Source organism: Molossus molossus, unplaced genomic scaffold, assembly GCF_014108415.1.
Source record: "Molossus molossus isolate mMolMol1 unplaced genomic scaffold, mMolMol1.p scaffold_m16_p_15, whole genome shotgun sequence".
NCBI lineage: Eukaryota > Metazoa > Chordata > Mammalia > Chiroptera > Molossidae > Molossus > Molossus molossus.
The window spans coordinates 75376136-75398168 of record NW_023425350.1 but is presented as its reverse complement, the minus strand read 5'-3'; the positions used below and the strand labels follow the sequence as shown (position 1 = coordinate 75398168).

The window sequence follows — 22033 nt, the reverse complement described above, 5'->3', positions numbered from 1 at the left end:
CATGTATATATGGAACATTTTATGGGATAAACCATATGATAGGCCACAAAACAAGTCTTAATAGATTTAAAGACAGAAATTATACAAAGTGTCTTTTTAATCACAATGGAATGGAACTAGAAATCAAGAGCAGAAGAAAAACTGGAAAACTCGTGTGGAGTGTGTTTAAACAACACGCTGTTAAACAACTGTGGATCAAAAAAATCACAAGGCCCCGGCCAGGAGGCTCTGTTGGTTGGAGCATCATCCCATATACCATAAAGGTTGTGGATTCAATTCCTGGTCAAGGCACATACATACCTTGGTTGCAGGTTTGAACCCTGGTTGGGATGCATATGGGAGACAATGGATTGATACTTCTCTCTCACCCTGGCTGGTTTGGCTCAGCAGTTACAGTGTAGGCCTACAGACCAGAGTCCCAGGTTTGGTTCCCACTAAGGGCACATACCTTGGTTGCAGTTAGTCCCTGGCCCCGGTTGGGGTCAAGTGGGTGGCAACCAGTCGATGTGACTCTCTCACATCGATGTTTCTCCCTCTCTCCTCCTCCCTCTCTCCCTCTCTCTGAAGATACATGCAAGAATGTCCTCATCAGGTGAGGATAAAAAAAAAAGATCTCAAATCAACAACCTAACTTTTCGATTTAAGGAACCACAAAAATGAAGAACAAAGTAAAGTTACAGCTAGCAGAGGAAAAAAATAAAAGAGATTAGGAAGAGATAAATGAAAGAGACTAGAAAAAACAACAGAGAAAATTAATGAAACCAAAAGTTGGTTCTTTGAAAAGATCACCAAATTGACAAACCTTTATCTAGATGGACTACGAAATATAGAGAAATTGAATTATTAAAATAAGAACTGGAAATGAGGATATTACTTCTGATTCTACAAAAATAAAAAAGCATTATAAGAGAGTACTAAAACAATTATAAGTAAAAATACTGGATAATCTACATGAAATGGACAAATTCCTTTGAACACAAAACCTATTAAGACTATATCCAAATTAATAGAAAATCTGAATAGATCTATTACTAGTAAGGCAATTGAATCAGCAATAAAAATAAAAATCTATCAAAAAAGAAAAGTCCTGGACAACATGGCTTCAATGGTGAATTCTATTAAATATTTAAAGAAGAACCAATCCTTCTCAAGCTTTTCCAAAAAGTGAAAGAGAGAGAATAGCTCGTAAATCATTCTATGAGGCTAGTATTACCCTGATACCAAAGCCAGACAAAGACACTCACTACAAGAAAACTACAGACCAATATCCCTTATGAACATTGGTGTAAAAATCTTCAACAGAGCACTAGCAAACAGAATTCAGCATAATAATAAAAGGATTATACACCATGACCAAGTAGGATTTATTCCTGGAATGCAAGGATGGTTCAACATAACAAAATCAGTGTAATACACCACATTAACAGAATGAAGGAAAACCCCACATGATCTTCTCAATAAATGCCACAAAGGCATTTGACAAAGTTCAACTCATAACGAAAACACTCCACAAACTAGGAGTAGTAGGAAACCACCTTAACATAATAAAGGTCATATATGAAAATCCTGCCCTGGCCAATGTGGCTCAGTTGGTTACCATGTGAGCATCATCTCATTCACTGAAATGTTGTGGGTTTGATTCCCTTTCAGGGCACATACCCAGGTTGCAGGTTCAATCCCTGGTGGGGGCATATGCAGAAGACTACCAAGAGATGTTTCACTCTCACATTGATACTTCTCTCTATCTCTCTCTCTCTCCCCTTTTCTCTTCCCTCTCTAAAATCAATTAAAAAAAAAAAAAAGCTTGCCCTGGCCAGTTTGGCTCAGCGGTTAGAGCGTCGGCCTGCAGTCTAGAGGGATCCGGGTTCGGTTCCCGCTAAGGGCATGTACCTCGGTTGCGGTTTGTCCCCGGCCCTGGTTGGGTCGCGCCGGTGGCAACCACTCGATGTGTCAGAGCACTCGAATGGTTAGAGCACCAGCCTTCAGATCAAAGAGTTGCGGATTCTATTCCAGTCAAGAACATGTACCTCAGTTGTGGTTCGGTACTTGGCCCTGCAGGAGGCAACTGGTTGATGTGTCTCTCTTGCATGTCTGTCTCTGTCTCTCTCTCCCTCCCATTCTGTCTGAAGATGAATAGAGAAGTATCCTCGAGTGAGGAGGGAGGGAGGGAGGGAGGGAGGAAGGGAGGGAAGGATCACATCGCTAATATCCTATTTAATGGTGAAAAACTGAAAGTTTTTTGTCTGAGATGAGGAACAAGAAAATAATTCCTGCTTTCACCACTTGTATTCAACATACTACAGGAAGTCCTAGCTAGAGCGGTTAGGCAAGAAAAAGGAGTAAAAAGCTTCCAAACTGGAAGCAAGAAGTTATCTCTACCCATAGACAACATTATCTCATATGCAGAATACCCTAAAGGTGCCACACAAAAAAATGGTTATAATTAATAAACAAATTCAGCAAAGTTTAAAGATATAAAATTAACATACAAAATTCAGTCATGTTTCTATATACCAACAGTGAATAATTTGAAAAGGAAACTAAAACAATTCCATTTACAATAGCATGAAAAATAATATACTTAAGAATTTAAAAAATAGAAACAGCCCTGGCAGATTTGGCTCAGCAGTTAGAGCATTTTGCCTGCAGTCCAGAGAGACCCGGGTTCGGTTCCCGCTAAGGGCAGGTATCTTGGTTGCAGTTTGTCCCCGGCCCTGGTTGGGTCGCGCCGGTGGCAACCACTCGATGTGTCCCTTTCACGTCGATGTTTCTCTCTCTCTTTCTTCCTCTCTCTCCCTCCCACTCTATCTGAACAAAAAATGAAAAAATGTCCTCGGGAGAGGATAAAAAAAAAAAAAATAGAAACAAAATTTCAATACTGAGATTTCAAAATAATAATCTGGAAACAGGACAAGTGAGCGCTTTAAAACATAACACATACTGGGAATGTACTGAGCACAAGAGTCAACCTTAGAAGATCTGAAGAAAATGTCTTGGATCATTCTAAATATACATTTTCTAAATGTTATTTTTAGAAATGCATAAACTCTATCACCAAGAATGAAGAAAGACCATACAGAAAATCTCAAAACCCTTGCAAACAATGTCCTTTATCAAAAAAGAATATGTCTTTGGTCTAGAAAAACACTAAAGGTTTTTTAAAAAAAAAAAAAAAAAAACCTTAACTTTTGTAAAGTAATTGTTTATTTTCATTTCTAGAATAAGAATTTAACAGGCTTGGGACAGGGCAGGGAGGGAGTGGGAGGGGGGAATCAGTGGGGGGGGGAGGAGAAACATCGGTAACAAAAATAAATTAATTAAAAAAATAAATAAATAAAACGCACTAAACTAAAAAAAAAAAAAAAAATAATTTAACAGGCTTCCACCTGCTAAGAACAGAATGAATGCCACATCTGTGATGGTGCAGGAGCACTGGATCCCACTGGTCATCAGTTTCAAGGAATGTAAACAAGTCTCCTTGACCACTCCCTAACCCCGCATTTCTAGAAACATCCAAAAATGCAAGATAGGTTCTCTTACCCCACTTACATTCATATTAGAGCATTTGATATACAAAGTTAGAAATCATCTTTCCAACCCTGCCAAAATTCTGACCCGGATTTCAAAGACTGGCTGCAGGGGCCGCTAAAGCCCCTGATGCCTCCACAAGCCTTCCCAGGGCTCGTGCTGTGACTCCAGGGCTGTTCCACACCCGCTCCCGGCCACGCGGCGGTGTTTCAGCGGCATGCCCAAACTCATGTCTCCCGCGAAAAACAGCCACTGCCGTGGCTAGGGGAAGGGGTGGGACCCTCCTTCCTTCCACTGTACCCCTCCTCCTCCCACAGACCACCGCCAGCTTGGTCGGGGCCTCGGGCCTCCCAAAGCTCGGGCGGGGCTCTCCTTTCCTCCGGCCCCCCCCCCCCCCCCACGCACGAAGCAATGCTGCTCGCTCTTGTTTTCTTCAGGGAACTCTCCAGACTTCCCAAACCCAAGGTCACTGGAAAGCTGTGGCTAAGAAGTCAACAGGCCCCGGACTCTGGCGGCAGAAGCACAACAGCCCCAGGGAAGCAACGCTCCTGCCTCGTTCACCTTTAGCAACAAACAAGGAGGCAAAAGAGGAAAAGGTGAAATGCATACAAAAGGCAAAGACAATAAATGTACAGCAGATCTGTACACACGCAGTGCCTGCTTGGACAGAGCAGGGCTCCTGGTTCAGAACCCGGCCCTGGGTCTGAGTAAATCCAGGGCGTCCCCTCCTCCGGGGCTGCTGGACAAATCCTGCCACTTAGGTCCCTCCGGAAAACAGCTGCAAACTTAGGGCAGGTCTGGGGGAAACTGCAGGCGCCACTGCTCCCTCCTTCGTCTCATGCTGACGGGTCACCGTGATCACAGTCCCCACAACGCGGCCGTGGGCAGGACTCTGCTGCTGTTGGTTGGGTGAAGGAGCCGAGGCCACACTGACTCAGGTCTCCCGACACCCCCGGTTCACAGGGACACCTGCTGGCTGAAGAGGGGGCCGCGGGGGACAACGGGCAAGGATTCCGGTGAGGGTGGGCACCGCCGCACCGCCCAGGGCGCTCGCGGGGAGGGCGGGCACTATGCACCGGCCCCGGGCGCTTGCGGGGAGGGCGGGCGCTCTGCACCGGCCTCGGGCGCTCGCGGGGAGGGCGGGCACTATGCACCGGCCCGGGCGCTCGCGGGGAGGGCGGGCACTATGCACCGGCCCCGGGCGCTTGCGGGGAGGGCGGGCGCTCTGCACCGGCCTCGGGCGCTCGCGGGGAGGGCGGGCGCTCTGCACCGGCCTCGGGCGCTCGCGGGGAGGGCGGGCACTATGCACCGGCCCGGGCGCTCGCGGGGAGGGCGGGCACTATGCACCGGCCCCGGCGCTCGCGAGGAGGGCGGGCACTATGCACCGGCCCGGGCGCTCGCGGGGAGGGCGGGCACTATGCACCGGCCCTGGCGCTCGCGAGGAGGGCGGGCGCTCTGCACCGGCCTCGGGCGCTCGCGGGGAGGGCGGGCACTATGCACCGGCCTCGGGCGCTCGCGGGGAGGGCGGGCACTATGTACCGGCCTCGGGCGCTGGCGGGGAGGGCGGGCACTATGCACCGGCCCCGGGCGCTGGCGGTGGCCCTGACCACTGCTGTATGTCCCCAGGTAGAATGAAAGAGCCCCTGTCCTTTCTCCTTCGAGCAGAGAAGTCTGGCTAAACGAAGGTGAAGTTCATGAGAAGGGAGGTGGGGACAGAGGTGGGAGGCACTTCTGAAGGAGAGGAGGAAGAGGGCTGATCTATGTTCCCCTTATTTGCCTTCTCCATCCACTGAGGGGGGGGGGGCAGGCGAGAGGGGACAGATGGTCAGTCCTGCCTTAGTCTCCACCTGCAGGGCACGCAGGTTCAGAGCACCGACATCCCAGAGCACCCACGCTGGTGCCCAGCCTTCGCCTGGACCCCACAGCACAGCCCGCGCCCGGCAACAACCCCAGATCCTCCGGCTTCACTGTGCCAGGGCCTGGTTTCTGTGAGAGCCAGCCTGCGCCCGGGGCCACACCAGCAGGGTGCCCTACCCACACACTACACTATCAGGAGTGTATGTTTCTGGACCATGCGAAGTGCAGTGGCAATTTCAAGACAGAGCTCAAGTCTCTGGGTTCTGGAGGAGAGAAGAGTACACTCCAAGACAAGGTGGGGGGGGGGGTAAGCAGGAGGCAGAGCACAGCTCCTGAGACAGACACTTCTACACTAGCAGGAAGATCTCCACCTTGAAATTCTTTCACACAGTTTTCGGTGCCCACTGTGTGCTGTAATCAAACAAGGGCCTTGGTTCCCAGACTCAGGACTCGGAGCCTTCTCTGTAAGCCCAGCACACGGAAAACATGCCCTGCTTTGAAGAAGGGCCTGCCTACCCGGCCTCTGCACCCCCCAGTCAGTTGGGATCTCTAGACTGTAGGAAGTATCTGCAAACCAGTCCTGGGGCCACAGAAACACAGCTGAGCTGAGCAGAAAGACACATTTGCCAGGCCCTGGCACAGTGAAGCCGGAGGATCTGGGGTTGTTGCCGGGCCACGGGCTGTGCTGTGGGGTCCAGGCGGAGGCTGGGCACCAGCGTGGGTGCTCTGGGATGTCGGTGCTCTGAACCTGCGTGCCCTGCAGGTGGAGACTAAGGCAGGACTGACCATCTGTCCCCTCTCGCCTGCCCCCCCCCCCCCAGTGGATGGAGAAGGCAAATAAGGGGAACATAGATCAGCACTTAGGCACATGTTATGACAGACTGCACCAGCTACCTGGCATTACATTTGCATTTATCTGCACATATAATCGTAACAGAAGTCAGTGATTCGAGCTCACACTTCCTGTGCTTCCCTGTGTGCCATGCACTATAAATACCAGCTAAGGGTTTTATGTTTTTCTTTTTTAAATTAAACCTCATTATAACTTATGGGGTTGATATTTCTACTGTGCCCATTTTAAAGGTGTAGACATTGAGACCCTGGGAAAGATGATTCAACGACTTGTCCAAGATGTTCCGGAGTTAGAAATTGACAGACCTGGATTCTACAATGTAAAAGCTCCCTGCAGAAAATGCAAATCAAAAAACCATGAGATACCACTACTCACTTATTAAAATGGCCAAAGCAAACAAAATAACTGAGAATAACAAGTGCTGTCAAAAATATGGGGAAACTGGAACACACATACTCTGGTGAGAGTGTAAACTGGTGCAGTCAAGGAAAACAGTTTGGCAACTCCCTCCTTATAAAATAAACAAACACCAGATGCCCCAACAACCCCGCTCCCAGGTGTCTACACCCATGAGAAATAAAAACATGTCCACATACAAAACACTAACACACAAATATTTAGAGTAAGCGTCATCTATAATTGCCCAAAAGTAGAAACAACCCAGATGTCCATCAACTAGTTATGGATAAACACACACTGATTCATCCAGCCAATGGAATGCAGGTGCACCTCGCTTTACTGTGCCTTGAAGATACTGCAGTGTTAGTTGTTTTTTTAAATTTTTACTGCTTTGTTAGAGAGAGAGAGAAACATCAATGTGAGACAGAAACATTAATCGGTTGCCTTCCATATGCACCACGACCAGGGATCAAATCCACAACCTGGGTAAGTGCCCTGACTGGAAATCGAACCCAGCACTTTTTGGAGCATGAGATGACACTTCCAACCAACTGAGCCACACCGACTAAGGTGATACTGTTTTTTTTACAAATGGAAATTTTGGCTCTGGCCAGTGTGACTCAGATGGTTGGGTGTGGTCCATGCACTGAAAGGTTGCCAATTTGATTCCCAGTCAGGGCACATGCCCAGGTTGTGGGCTTGATCCCTGGTGGGCGTGTACGAGAGGCAGCTGATCAATGTTCCACTCTCACATTGATGTTTCTTTCTTTTTTTTTTTTTTTTTTATCCTCACCCGAGGACATTTTTCCATTTTTTGTTCAGATAGAGTGAGAGGGAGAGAGAGGAAGAGAGAGAGAGAGAAACATCGATGTGAAGGGACACATCAAGTGGCTGCCACCCGCACGACCAACCAGGGCCGGGGACAAACTGCAACCGAGGTACGTGCCCTTAGCAGGAACCGAACCCGGGTCTCTCTGTACCGCAGGCCGACGCTCCAACCGCTGAGCCAAACCGGCCAGGGCTCACATTGATGTTTCTCTCTCTCTCTTACTCTCCCTTCCTCTCTCTCTAAAAATTAATTTAAAAAAAATTTTTTTTTTTTTATCCTCAACCAAGGACATTTTCTATTTTTTGTTCAAGTAGAGTGGGAGGGAGGGAGAGGAAGAGAGAGAGAGAAACATCGATGTGAAAGGGAAACATTGAGTGGCTGCCACCCGCACGACCAACCAGGACCGGGGGCCAAACAGCAACTGAGGCACGCGCCCCTAGCGGGAACCGAATCCGGGTCTCTCTGGACTGCAGGCTGATGCTCTAACCGTTGAGCCAAACCGGCCAGGGCAAAAAAATATTTTTTAATTGAAAATTTGTGGCAACCCTGAGTTGAATGAATCTATTGGCCATTTTTCCAACAGGCTCAGATAATGGTTAGCATTTTTTAATTAAGGTACATACATTGCATTTTAAACATAATGCTATTGAACACTTAATAGACTATGGTATAAATATAAGTTTTATATGCACTGAGAAACCAAAACATTTATGTGACTTGCTTTATTGCGATATGCACTTTATCATGACACAGTCTGGAGCCGAGCCTGCAATATCCCCTGCACTGTTTAAAACAATAGAACAAACTTCTAACACGTGCATTGGCACGGATGAATCTTGGAAGCATTACGCTGAATGAAAAGCAGACTCACAAGGCTACATACTGTATGATCCGATGTAGCAGAAATTCTGGAAAAGGCAAAGTTGTTGGGAAAGAAAACAGGAGCAATTACCTGGGGCTGGGGCTGGGGCATGGAGGACAAAGACAAAGCCCCGGAGGTAACTGTTTAGGGTGACAGGCACAGTCTCTATCTTGACTGTGCTGATAGTTACATGACTATATACATTTGTCAAAACTCAAAGAACTGTAAACTAAATTATACCTCAACAAACTTAACATTAAAAAATGTTCTCTGGCCCTGGCCGGTTTGGCTCAGCAGTTAGAGTGTTGGCCTGCGGTCCCAAGAGACCCGGGATCGGTTCCGCTAAGGGCATGTATCTCGGGTGCAGTTGGTCCCCAGCTCTGCTTGGGTCATGCGGGTGGCAGCTACTCGATGTGTCCCTTTCACATCAATGTCTCTCTCTCTCTCTTCCTCTCTCTCCCTCCCACTCTATATGAGCAAGAAAATAGAAAAATGTCCTTAAGTGAGGATAAAAAAAAAAACACAAAAAAAAACGTTCTCTGGTCCAGCCAGTGTGGCTCAATGGTTGAGCATAAACCCATGCACCAAGAGGTCGCCGGTTCTATTCCCGGTCAGGGCACTTGCCCAGGCCAAATTCCCAGTGGGGGCATACAGGAGGCGGCCAATTGATGTTCTCTCTCATGGATATTTCTATCTCTCTCTCCCGCTCCCTTCCTCTCTCTCTAAAAGTAATAAAGAAAAAAAATAGAAAGAAAGAAAAACGCTCTCTGAAGATAGGCTTATAGGTCAGTAAGCCCACTCAGTCAGAAGTGTTCTACACTACTTCTGACCAAATCTATCCTTTGTGCTAACTAGTAAGTAGAAGAGTAAGCCAATCTGACCTTTATTACTCTTCCATTTCCCTACTGATCTCTGGCAAACAAATTAACAAAGAAAAGATAACTGACAAAAGATGACCATGCAGGAGAGCAGCTGAGAGCAGAGATGGCCTACACATTCTGAGTGACCGGAGTTCCCAGACAGGAAGAAGCCACACCCACCTCAGGATGTCTCTTGATCTTCTGTTCAAAGACCTCAGTTTCACTAGAAGCTGTGGCTGCCTCCTCATCACCATCATCTGATGGAAAACACTCCCATGTGCTTAAAAAAAATTAATAAATGTCAAAACTTTAAGTACTCAGGACAGTGAGTATAACACAACAAAGTATTTTCATTTTCATCTAAAAGCAAGGTATTTTGCTATAGTACAAAAGAGTCTTCTCAGCCCCAGTGCCCGCCCCAGACAGCCGTATAGCTGTTGCTGAGATACAAAGAAAAAAAGGGAGTTAAGAAAGCATGTCTGACTTCAGGTGGCCCACCTGCATCCCAGACCCCAAACGCCTTCCTGTCCTGAGAAGAGGGGACGGCACTGCCGGGCAGCAGCGGTGTCCTGAGCCGTTAAACAAGGGGGGCAGATCTGAGGAGCAAAGGGGGAGTTTCAACACCGCTGGGCTCTGAGCTGCATGGACAAGGACCACATCTGGCTCTCCATTCCCACTGCCTAGTACAGGGCCTGGTTAGTGAGCATGTTAGAAGGTGCTCAGTCCCTGGGAGGTTTAGCTCAGTGTTAGAGCATTGGCCCGCGGACCAAAGAGTCATGGGTTCAATTCTGGTCAAGGGCACGTACCTCAGTTGTAGTTCATCCCCAGCCATGGTCAGGATCATGTGGGAGGCAACCAGTTGATGTGTCTCTCTCACACTGATGTTTCTCTCTCCCTCCCTCCCTCCCTCTCCCCCGCCCCCACTCCTACTCAGTCTGAAAATAAAATGGAAAAATATCCTCGGGTGAGGATTAAAAAAAAAAGGTGCTCGACATTTCTGGAGGATAATTTGGCACATACAACACAACCGCAAATGTCCACACCCTTTGACTAGCGATAGACAGTCTCTGAATCAGCATGCTTATTAACTAGCGAGTGGTCCACGAGGAGCCAATGCAGGCCCCAAGAAAATAAGCACTCAGATAAAATGACTAGGATTTTAACATTGAATAATATGTTTTTTAAATGTGAAACGTATTAGAACAGTGGTTCTCAACCTTCCTAATGCCGCGACCCTTTAACACAGTTCCTCATGTTGTGGTGACCCCCAACCATAAAATTATTTTCATTGCTATTTATCTGTAATTTTGCTACTATTATGTATCGCCATTGGAAATAGGTGTTTTCCTATGGTCTTAGGCGACCCCTGTGAAAGGGTCGTTCAACCCCCAAAGGGGTCGCGACCCACAGGTTGAGAACCAATGTATTAGAATCTCACTGTCTTCTCTGATGCCTCTTGTTTCTTGAGCTCTAAGGAAAGAAAGGAAGGCCCTGGCCGGTTTGGCTCGGCGGTTGGAGCGTTGGCCTGCGGTCTGGAGGAAAGAAAGGAAGGTCCTAAGAGCTGTACCTCTTCTGGATGCTGAAGGGTCCACGTCAACACCTTTTTCATAAGGGGTGCCACCACTCAGGACGAGCTCGTAAGTCCTACAAAAGAAGGGTGTGCTGTGACCGAGACCTATGATGGACGTTCTCAAACACTGGAGTCGTGAATCAACTACTTTTAGCACAGATACATTTGCAGACATTTATGTTTCATTGATAAATGAGAATAAAAGTTGGTCCTTCTGTGGGGCATCATTTCAGTAAATAAGTCTCTTTCTTGACTATGAACCATAGAAGTACATTTTCCACATTAATATGAGAAAGATTATTGATGTCATTAAGGTATCTTGTCATTAAAATGTTTTGAATAATTTTAAATAAAGCCAATATAAGTTTATATTGTTTTCCAAACATAAAAGTGACATGTACACTGTAGTAAAAAGTTTGACTGACCTAAAAATAACAAGGGAAAAATGAAAGCTGCCTCCCCTCCCCTCCAGTTTGGCAGCTCCTTGCCCTATCTTTCTCTATGCAAATGCAAACTAATACGTTCAACAGTAGATCTCAAACTGAACACGTTTCTCTCAGAGTTGCAAACTGCCGAAGCGTAGAAAGCAGAAGGTGACAGGCCCCTTGACTCCACTGCACCAGCTCCTCCTCCTGCTCCTCAGGGCAGCCCCTGGGGACAGTTCACATAAACACGCCCACTTCGGCAGTTTCTCTGAACCAAATTGGAGTCAGAGTACACATACTATCCTGCTACTTGCTTTTTTCATATAATAACATACATTAAAAATGTTTCTGTATCAATACACAGGTCTCCACCTCATTTTAAAAAATAGCTGTGGCTTTAGGAAAGATTGAGTAGACACAGCTTTCCCTCCTATTAAATACAACTAAAACCCTGAACATTATTAAAAACAAAACCTCCAAATCGTAGAAAGCCTGGGCTTCTACATCTACTGTGGGGTGGATGGAATGGGAGAAATAAAGTGCCCACCCCCTTCTGCCTGGTGACGTCAGAGGGGTGGTGCGGTCAGGACTTTCACCTCTGTCCTGTGGTAAGACGGTCCCATCCACCCTGTGCTGTCAGCAGAGGTGGGGGGGAATTCCCTGAATTAAACCTTTGGGGTTAGAAACTATGATAATCCCCCATTCTGAAACTGAGGGAAACTGTGGCTTGGAGATTTACAGTTATGCAGACATGGGGGAACAGAGCCTGAATTTTATGCAAATCTGGGAACTTCATCCTCCCCCTCCCGACTGCCCTCTTGTATCTCTCTGTCAATTTCCTGTTCATATCCTAGACTTAGATTTCTGTGTGCTCATTTTAAAATGTAATTGTCTTTACCCTGGCCAATGTTGCTCAGTGGTTAGAGCATTGACCTGTGCACAGAAGGGTCACAGGTTCGATTCCCAGGCAAGGGCACGTACCTGAGTTGCATGTTCAATCACAGGCCCCAGACAGGGCGTATGCAGGAGGCAACCAATCAATGCGTCTCTCTCATGTCAATGTTTCTCTTTCTCTCTCTCCCCCTCACCCTCCTTCCCCTCCAATTTCTAAAAATCAATGAAAAGAACATCCTTGAGTGAAGATTAACAAAAAAAAAAGGTAATTGTCTTCTGAATTTTTGAGAACTCTTTTTATATTAGCGATAGTAACCTTCTGTTATGTATATACAGGGTGTGGCAAAAGTAGATGTGCAGTTGTTCATATAGAAAATAATATAATTAATAAATAATAATACAAGAATGCACTGTTTTTGCATACTCAACACTGTAAGCATACTTTTTTTTTTAATCCTCACCTGAGGATATTTTTCCATTTATTTTCAGATAGAGTGGGAGGGAGGGAGAAAGAGAGAAACATCGATGTGAGAGAGACATATTGACTGATTGCTTCCCTCACAACCCCAATCAGGGCCAGGGAGCAAGCCGCCACTGAGGTACATGCCCTTGACCAGAACTGAACACTCAACTCTTTGGTCCTTGGGCTGACGCTCTAACTTCAGAACCAAACAGGCCAGGGCTATAAATACTTTTGGCCCGTCCTGTACTGTAAATATTTGCTACCATTTGCCTTTTGGTCTTTTTTTATTTTTTGCCATTTAATTACTTTTATTATTCGATTACAGTTGACAGATAATCTTATATTAGTTTCTGGTACACACCCCAGTGATTAGACATTGTATAACTTACTAAGTGATCATCCTGATAAATCTCGTACCCATCTGACACCATAGTTATTAGAATGTTCCCTGTGCTATACTTTCCACCCCCATGACTATTCTGTAACAACCAATTTGTACTTCTTAATCCCTCACCTTTTCCACCCAGCCCACCAACCCCTCTCCCACCTGGCAACTGTCAAAAATTCTCTGTATCTATGAGTCTGTTTCTGTTCTGCTTGTTCATTCATTTTGTTTTTTAGATTCAATTGTTGATAGATATGTATTTATTGCCATTTTACTGTTCAGATTTTTTCTTTCTTTTTCTTAAAGAAGACCCTTTAATATTTCATATAATGCTGGTTTGGTGGTAAGGAACTCCTTTAGCTTTTTCTTATCTGGGAACCTCTTTATATGTCCCTCGATTCTAAATGATAGGTTTGCTGTGCAGAGTAATCTTGGTGGTAGGGCTTAGTTTTCATCACTTTGAATATTTCTTGCCACTCCTCTGACCTGCAATGTTTCTGTTGAGAAATCAGCTGACAGTCTTATGGGAGCTCCCTTGTAGGTAACCGCTGCTTTTCTCTTGCTGCTTTTAAGTCTGTCTTTAACCTTTTACATTTTAATTATGATATGTCTTGGTGTGGGTCTCTTTGGGCTCATCTTGTTTGGGACTCTCTACACTTCCTGGACATGTATGTCTATTTCCTTCACCAGGTTAGGGAAGTTTTCTGTTATTATTTTTTCAAATAGGTTTTTTGCTCTCTCTCTTCTCCTTCCAGTATCCCTATAATGTAAATATTGGTACACTTGAAGTTGTCCCAGAGGCTTCTTATACTGTCTTCATTTTATTTATTTATTTTATTTTTTGCTGTTCTGACTGGGTGTTTTTTTATTCCTTACACCATTCCAATTCACTGGTTTGATTATTGGTTTCATCTACTCTACTGTTGATTCCCTCTGTAAATGATTCTTCATTTCAGTTGGTATATCCTTCTTTTCTAACTGGCTCTTTTTTATGGCGTCTATGTCCTTTTTCATGCTGTAGAAGTTCTAGGTTCCTTGAGCATCCTTACCCCATTGTTTTGAACTCTATCTGGTAGTTTGCTTGCCTCCATTTCATTTAGTTCTTTTTCCGGAGATTTCTCCTGTTCTTCTATATGGGACTTGTTTCTTTGTCTCCACATTCTGGCTGCTTCCCAAGGTTTGTTTCTATGTATTAGGTAGAGCTGCTATGTCTCCTGAACTTGGTAGAATGGCCTTGTGTAGTAGGTGCCCTGTAGAGCCCAGTGGTACAGCCTCCCCCAGTCACCCGAGCTGGGAGCTCCGGGTATACCTCTGTGAATACTGTGTGCACTGTCCTGTTGTAGTCAAGCCTTGATTGGTGTTGGCATCACTAGGAGAGATTGATTCTCAGGCCAAGTGGCTGTGAGGACCAACTGCAACCACAGTGAAGGAGCTGCTGTGCAGGAGCTGACCCTGTGGAGCAGGACTTAAGTGGGGCTTTGGTGCTCACCGAGTCTGCCCCTTGAGTGTGTCACTCGTGAAAGTAATAGAGTTGTAATCAGCATGATCTGAAACTGTCCACCAGCTGCACTGGCTCTGGAGCCTCCCAGGAGGGTCAAGGTCAGCCACCACCTCTGCCCTGCCTGGAACCACCTGGCATAGGTTACAGAGCAATCTGCATCTGGCTGCTACTTTTGCTGGGCTTGGAAGTGCCCAGGAGAGACCAAGCTGCAAACCAAGCCCAGTGGCTGGGACCACTTAGTGAGAGGTACAGGGCATGCCAAGGTCAGATGCTGCTTGTTTGCAATTTCTGAAACTTTGAGAGATTTTAGGAAAATCTGAAGCCAGATTCAAGACAGGAATTTTGTATGGAAAAGCCACTGGAAATGGCTTGGGTGAGCCTATAAGTTGGGTGGGGCAGGGTCTCAGGGAATCACCAGGGTGGCGTGAACACTGTTAGCCAGGTTGATGGAGACTCAGGAATGACACCCACCTGCTGGCTTTGTGGGGGGTGGGAGGGCTCAGAAAAGGAACAATGGCCTCTGCCAGCACTCTTGTCTGGCAGAAGGCTGCCTCTCCAGCTCTCGCCCTGATGCCAGACAATTCAGTTCCTCCCTGTATGTCCCTGGTGCCTTTCCAGCTGCTGCCCCAGTGCTGGAGCTCAAAGTGAGAGACCAAGTAAGTCCATGTGTGGGCTCTTTAAGAGAAATGCCTGGGACTCCAGCAGCCTCTGTGTCACTCAGCCACACTCCCCGATAGTTTTTACAGCCAGAAGTTATGGGGACTTCTCTTCCTGGCACTGGAACCCTGGGCTGGGGGGCCTGGTGTGGGATTGGAAACTCTCGCTCCCCATGGGGTCTAAGCAGCCAAGATATCCCCCCAAATTTTATCCAAACACATTGGCGTGGGACCAGCCTGTCCTGTATCTCCGTCCGTGTTACAAATCTCAATGTAGCTTTTCTTTAAATCCTTGGTTGTAGGACTTCCATTTAGCCAGATTTCAGGTGGTTCTGAATGATGGTGGTTCTGTGGGGTTAGTTGTAATTTCGATGTGGTTGTGGGAGGAGACAAGTTTACCTACACTGCCATCTTGACCAGAAACCTGCCTTTTGGTCTTAAGTTTTAAATTTGCTTACAGTGGTTGCCATGCCAATGTCAATGTACCACCTTCAGAAGAAAGGTGGAGTCACAGAGGACCTGGGGACTCCGGACATAGCTTCCTCTCTCTGTGGAGGAAACTGGGATGTCTCAGCACCATGAAAACTGCTGATCCCATAGGAAATTACTGCAGAACATTCTCAGCTGATAGTGGTGCAAACATCTGTTAAAATCCCTTTTCTGTGTGTCACGGCCCCTCCCGAGGATGAGACCACATGCTGTTTCCACACACGGCCTAAAGGAAACGAAACCCACAGTAAAAGCCCCTCCCCACATGTTATTGAAATGCTAACAGAACATGTGCTGCAAACCTGAGGTATGTAGATTCTAAACACTCAATTTCTACGAAATTACCCATTTGAAAGGAATATATAGCCAACTTACTTTGCTGGAATAGGAATTCCACTGGCATCAAAAAGTTTAAGAAACACCCAGCCACAGCTCAGTTCTCCTCTTTCACCAGTTGACTAGGAAATAAAAACGTAGGTGAAACAGTGTCTGAAGCAGTCAGATATATAAGCACATTCCAGGTCCTCTTAAAGCAACATTAGTCTTCACTTTAGACTGAAATCTTCCCGAGAAGATACAGCGAAGCCCAGAGGAGCCCCTGCACTCAGAGCTGTGGAGATGCGCAGACCCACGGGGCTCAGCTGCTCGTGGAAGCCCCGAGACCTGCCTGGTGACGTGGCAGCTGCTCCAGGCTCCTGGGTGACACAGGATGGGGTGAGCTCCAGTCACTTCGACAGCCCATGAGATCAGGAAGCCCTGTCTCCCTGACAGATAGATGAGCAATTAAATCCTTCAAGGGTCTTTCCTGCTCAGAACTTTGCTCAACGGAAACTGTCAGAGGCCAGTGGGGCCCATCGGGGGCCCTGCCCCTCTCCTGACCCACACAACACAGACGATGCATCTGCCTCAGGGAATGACAGGATGGTGCAGTCGCATCCATGTAAGGACAGCAGGCTCTCTGGGTTACCATGACACCCAGTACACACACTGCACCTTTCACACTATTAGACTATGGACACGTGTAACTACCGCAGACCCACACCCACTGGTTCAATAGTTTATACGATGTTACAGTAATCCAAGTTGCTGATGATCCTTTTTAAAAAGGCACGACCTGCCAGCTCCCTGAATGACAACCCTCATTCACAGGGTTTCGTGCCCTCTGACTGCAGGACGGAGGGAAGCCGCTGTGCTGGAATGCCACCAAACATCTTCCGCCTTCTCTGCGAAGCCCCATCCTTTCCACACCATCACTCTTTAAAAGCACCGAGTTCACCCAAGCTATAAATGTAAATACACTCCTATTTATTTCTATTTAACTTTTTTCCTGACCAACTTTTTCCCCTTTCTTCACTACTATGTGAAACTCACTTTTTTTTCAAGGAGGGAAAGGCAATATGCCCAGCCAAAAAGTGTTTCCTCTTCAGATTCCTTTTCAGGCAAGGTGGCCACATGTCCACCTTGCTTCTGAGATACATATGAAAATGTCAAGTGGGGCCTCAGGAAAAATTTTTATGGGAATAGACTATTATATATTTTTTTTTTCACCTTCTAACCTCTTAGTTATACTTAAGATTACAGGTAATAGCTGTTGAATTGTGGAGTACTTCATCTAGGTATAAATTTTATACTATCTGCCAGATAACTTTTAGAACTTGGAATATGGCTTTATTGCCAATATGTAGTTTCAATATATATGCAGCTTACATCCAATTTAGGGTTGGTTTGCTTCTCTGAAAGAGGGTTTTTGTTTTTTTTTCATGTTGGTCACAAATCACTACACAGTATAAGTTTTTCCAGTGTAGCTCAGTAATACACAGCAGTTTTTTTCTTTCACCTGCCCACCCACCACCCCTGGAAACCACCCATCTGTTCTCTGTATCTATGAGTCTGTTTATTTTATTTTATTTTTAGGATCCACCTATAAGTAAAATCATATGGTATCTGCCTTTCCCTGTCTTATTTCACCTAGCATAATGCCCTCAAGGACCATCTATGTTGTTGCAAATGTCAAGATTTCATTCTTTTTTATGGCTGAATAATATTCTGTGTGTGTGTGTGTGTGTGTATATATATATATATGCTATATCTTCTTTATCCAAATGTCTATTCATGAACACTTAGGTTGCTTCCCTATCTTGGCTATTGTAAATAATGTTGCAATAAACATAGGGATACATACATCTTTTCTAATTAGTGTTTTGGATTTCTTCAGATTAAATACCCAGAAATGAAACTGCTGGGTCATATGCTAGTTCTATTTTTAGTTTTTTGAGGAACTTCCATACTGTTTTCCATAGTGGCTGCACCAACTTACATTCCCACCAACAATGCACAAGGGTTCCCTTCTATCCACATCCTCACCAACACCTGTTACTTCTTATTTTTTTGATAACAGCCATTCTAACAGAAGGGGTGATATTTTGTGGTTCTGATTTGCATTTCCCTGGAGATTAGTGATGTTAAGCATCTTGTACTTTAATTCTAAATGCTACTGAATAGCAGCATTATATACAAAATTAAAATCACGGACTTCCGGTCAAGATGGCGGGTAGGTAAACGCGGTATCCATCCTCGCACAACCACATCAAAGTTACAACTAAACTACAGAAAAACCATCATTCAAAACTGCCTGAAACCAAGCTGAATGGAAGTCCTACGACTACAGAATTAAAGCAGCAGCCACATGAGACTGGTAGGAGGGGCAAAGGGGACGAGCTGGTCCCACACCCACGTGTGGCAGATAAAAATCAGGAGGACACCTCGGCTGGGAAGGTCCTTCCTGAGGACTGAGGGGTCCCCGCCCCACACCAGGTGCCCCGCTCAGGGTTCCAGTGCCAGGAAGAGAATCCCCATCACTTCTGGCTGGAAAAACCAGCGGGAACTGAGGCTCAGAGAAGCTGAGGCGGCTGGAGCCCCAGGCAGCTCCTTAAAGGGCCCGCGCACGGACTTACCGGACTCTCTCCCTCTAAGCTCGGAGGGGAGGCAGCTCGAGGGGCGCCAGAGACATACAGGGAAGAACTGAGCTGTTTGTCACTGGAGCGAGGGCTGGAGAGGGGGCTTTCTCCGGGACAGACGTGCTGTCAGAGGCCTTTGTTCCTTTGGTGAGCCCTTCCCTGGGGCGGCAGACAGTCGCCATATCTGGGACTCCAGCAACCTGGCTCACACTGGTAGCCCCGCCCTGCTGACTCCCTGAGGCCCCGCCCCACTTTAAGGCCCACCCAAGCTGTTGCCACTTGCTTAACCATAGGATTGGCCAGTCTTGGATCCTGCTTCAGGTTTTCCTAAATTCTTTCAAACGAGCAGCATCGGGTCTCAGTGAGCCCCATACCTCTCGTTAAGTAATACACAGAAACTAACACAGGGAGGCAGCCAAAATGAGGAGACACAGAAACAAGTCCCAAATGAAAGAACAGAACAAAACACCAGGAAAAGAACTAAGCAAAATGGAGATAAGCAACCTAACAGATGCTGAGTTCAAAATACTGCTTATAAGGATGCTCAATGAACTCAGTGAGAACCTTAGTGAACTTAGTGAGGGCCTCAAGAGCATAAAAAAGGACCAGTCAGAAATGATGGATGCACAGTTAGAATTGAAGGAGGCATTAACTGAAATAAAGAAAAATTTACACAGATTCAATAGTAGAGTATGTAAATCCAAGAAGCAAATCATCGATTTGGAATATAAGGAAACAAAAAACGCCCAATCAGAACAGCAAAAAGAAAATAGATTCCAAAAAAATGAGGACAGTGTAAGGAGCCTCTGGGACTTCAAGCATGCCAACATTCGCATCTTGGGGGTGCCAGTAGGAGAAGAGCGAGAACAAGAAATCGAAAACCTGTTTGAAACAATAATGGCAGAAAACTTCCCTAACTTGGTGAAGGAAACAGACATACAAGTCCAGGAAGCACAGAGTCTCCCAAACAAGATGAACCCCAAGAGGCCCACACCAAGACACATCATCATCAAAATGCAAAAGGTTCAAGACAAGAGAGAATCTTAAAAGCAGCAAGAGAAAGGCAGCTAGTTACCTACAAGGAAGTTCCCATTGGACTGTCAGCTGATTTCTCAAAAGAAACTTTGCAGGCCAGAAGGGAGTGGCAAGAAATATTCAGAGTGATGAAAACCAAGAACCTACAACCAACATTACTCTATCCTGCAAAGCTGTCATTTAGAATCCATGGCCATATAAAGAGTTTCCCAGACAAGAAAAAGTTAAAGGAGTTCATCACCACCAAACCGTTACTATATGAAATGATGAAGGGTCTTTTTGAAGAAAAAGATAAAATATATGAACAAACAAAATGGCAATGAATACATATCTATCAACAATGGAATCTACAAACAAAATGAACAGGTAGAACAGAAACATTCTCATAGATACAGAGAATATTTTGTTGGTTGCCACATGGGAGGGGGGTTGGGGGAATGGGTGAAAAGGGTGAAGAGATTAAGAAGTACAAATTCATTGCTAGACTGACAAACCTCAAAGGGAATGGGTTGGGGGAGGGGTGAGAAATAAACCAAGGAAATTATATGCATAACCAATGGACACAGACAACAGTGTGGGAAAAGGCGGGAGGGGGGCAGGAGTGGGGAAGAGGGGGTCAATGGGGGAAAAGTGAGGAACATCTGTAATACATTCTATATTCAACAATAAAGATTTTTAAAAAAAATTAAAATCACTGCCATTTCCATTCCTAAGAATTAAAATAATATTACACATAAAAATACCAATTATTTTACTTGTAAATACAAAGTTTTTTAAAAAAGAAACTTCTCTTTTAACTGACACATTAGAAAGCTTTATCTTTCAATTGACATACATTACGAATATAAGAAATTCCAAGTTCAAATAATATTCCAAGATCAGGAGACGAAGAATTGGACCTGATGAAACAATCACCATCAAGCAAGCACGGTAAGGTGCCAGTGACCTGGAACAACAAGGAAGCTACAGTTACCAGCAGACACTGAAACTGGGAGGGAGGTTTCAGCTCCGTCCCCCTGTGAATGGGCTATGCCCTCGCATCGCAGTAAAGGTATTTCACAGGGAACAAAAAGCAGATGGACTAGACTCGTCTACACCAATAATTTGAAATGTAAAACTTTAACTTTGTGTTAAAGGGAAATACCTCTACCTTCACTTACCCTTTCCTTAGAGAGGCTAAGTAAAACAAGTACTATACCTAGGCCCCCAGAGGTGTGACAAAAATCATTTGCACATATAAGATATCATACAAACCATAGTTGTCTAAACAGAACTAAAATTAAAGACTTCATACACACATTGGTCAACTTTCCTGAGGTGAGCCTTGTGAATTTCCTTTCCTCCCCTTTTGCTCATTCCCTCCCCTCTCCCAGGACAACCTCATCCCTCTTTCCTGCCTATAAGATCCCACCCATCCTTCAAAGTCCACTTTCTCTTGTACCAACCTCCCCGAGCCTGTATGAATGTCCCCTCCTCTGTGCTTCCATAGCACCTGGGTCCCACAACTGCCCCGCTCTGCCGCTGGGGCAGCATCAACAGGACCCACCCCGCAGGGGGCTCTAAGGTCACAGGAGACAAAGCACATGGCTAGGGCTCCGTCAGTACAGCATCGTCATTACCTGTGCATAGGTTTCTTCCCTGGTGCCGTGCACGTCCCCTCAGCACCTGGGAGGAATGCCTACACCTAACAGATGCTGAATTCCATTCAACAGGGTAACACATACTTATTATTTATCCTCCAAACAGCTCTTCGTCTCTGAGAAGGCTCTGCCCTCAACACTTCACACACACAGACGCCCTGTCAGGACTGGGACAGGTGGTGCCACAGTGCAAGCAGCAGGTGCTTAGAGGCTCCCACAGACTCGCAGGATTGTCCTCTGACATGTGTGGACACACACAGCACACAAGTGTAGGGGCTGTGCCTCTGCCACGTCCCGTGCCCTCTCGCTGACCCTCTGTCCTGCCTGAAGATCTTCTGATGCCATTAGAGCAAGTTAACAGTTGTTCTTAGGGTTCAGTGACACATGGGAACTACTGTGGCTGCACCAGTCTGCATTCCTCCAGCAGGGTACTAGAGTTCCCTTTTCTCCACATCTTACCCAGCACTTGTTGTTTGTTGATTTATTGATGGCAGCCATTCTGGCAGGTGTGGTGATACCTCATTGTAGTTTTAATTTGCATCTCTCTAATGATTAATGACATTGAGCATTTTTTCATGGGTCTATTAGCCATCTGTATGTTCTCTTTGGAAAAGTGTCTGTTCAGTTCCTTTGCCCATTTTTTTTTTTTTTATTATTGTATTTTTGTTACAGATGTTTCTCCTTTTTTCCCCACTGACACCCTCCTCCCCATCCTGCCCACCCCTTCCCCAGCTTTGTTGCCCATGTCCACTGGTTATGCGTACATGTATATAAGTTCTGTGGTTTATCTCTCCCCTCCCCCCACTGCCCCCTCTTCTGAGGGTTGTCAG

The 22033-nt window shown here is 45.9% G+C and overlaps 1 protein-coding gene across 1 annotated transcript in view; it reads right to left on the bottom strand.

Annotated features, from left to right (window-relative positions):
• NPHP1 (nephrocystin 1) overlaps nt 1–22033 on the bottom strand; it is an 85652-nt gene that overhangs the window by 13907 nt on the left and 49712 nt on the right. The window contains exons 13-16 of the mRNA XM_036262455.1: nt 20399–20509; nt 15947–16029; nt 10756–10832; nt 9369–9468 (exon numbers count right to left, since the gene is read on the bottom strand). Coding sequence (XP_036118348.1) covers nt 9369–9468; nt 10756–10832; nt 15947–16029; nt 20399–20509 — 371 coding nt within the window. The remainder of the gene's footprint in view (nt 1–9368; nt 9469–10755; nt 10833–15946; nt 16030–20398; nt 20510–22033) is intronic.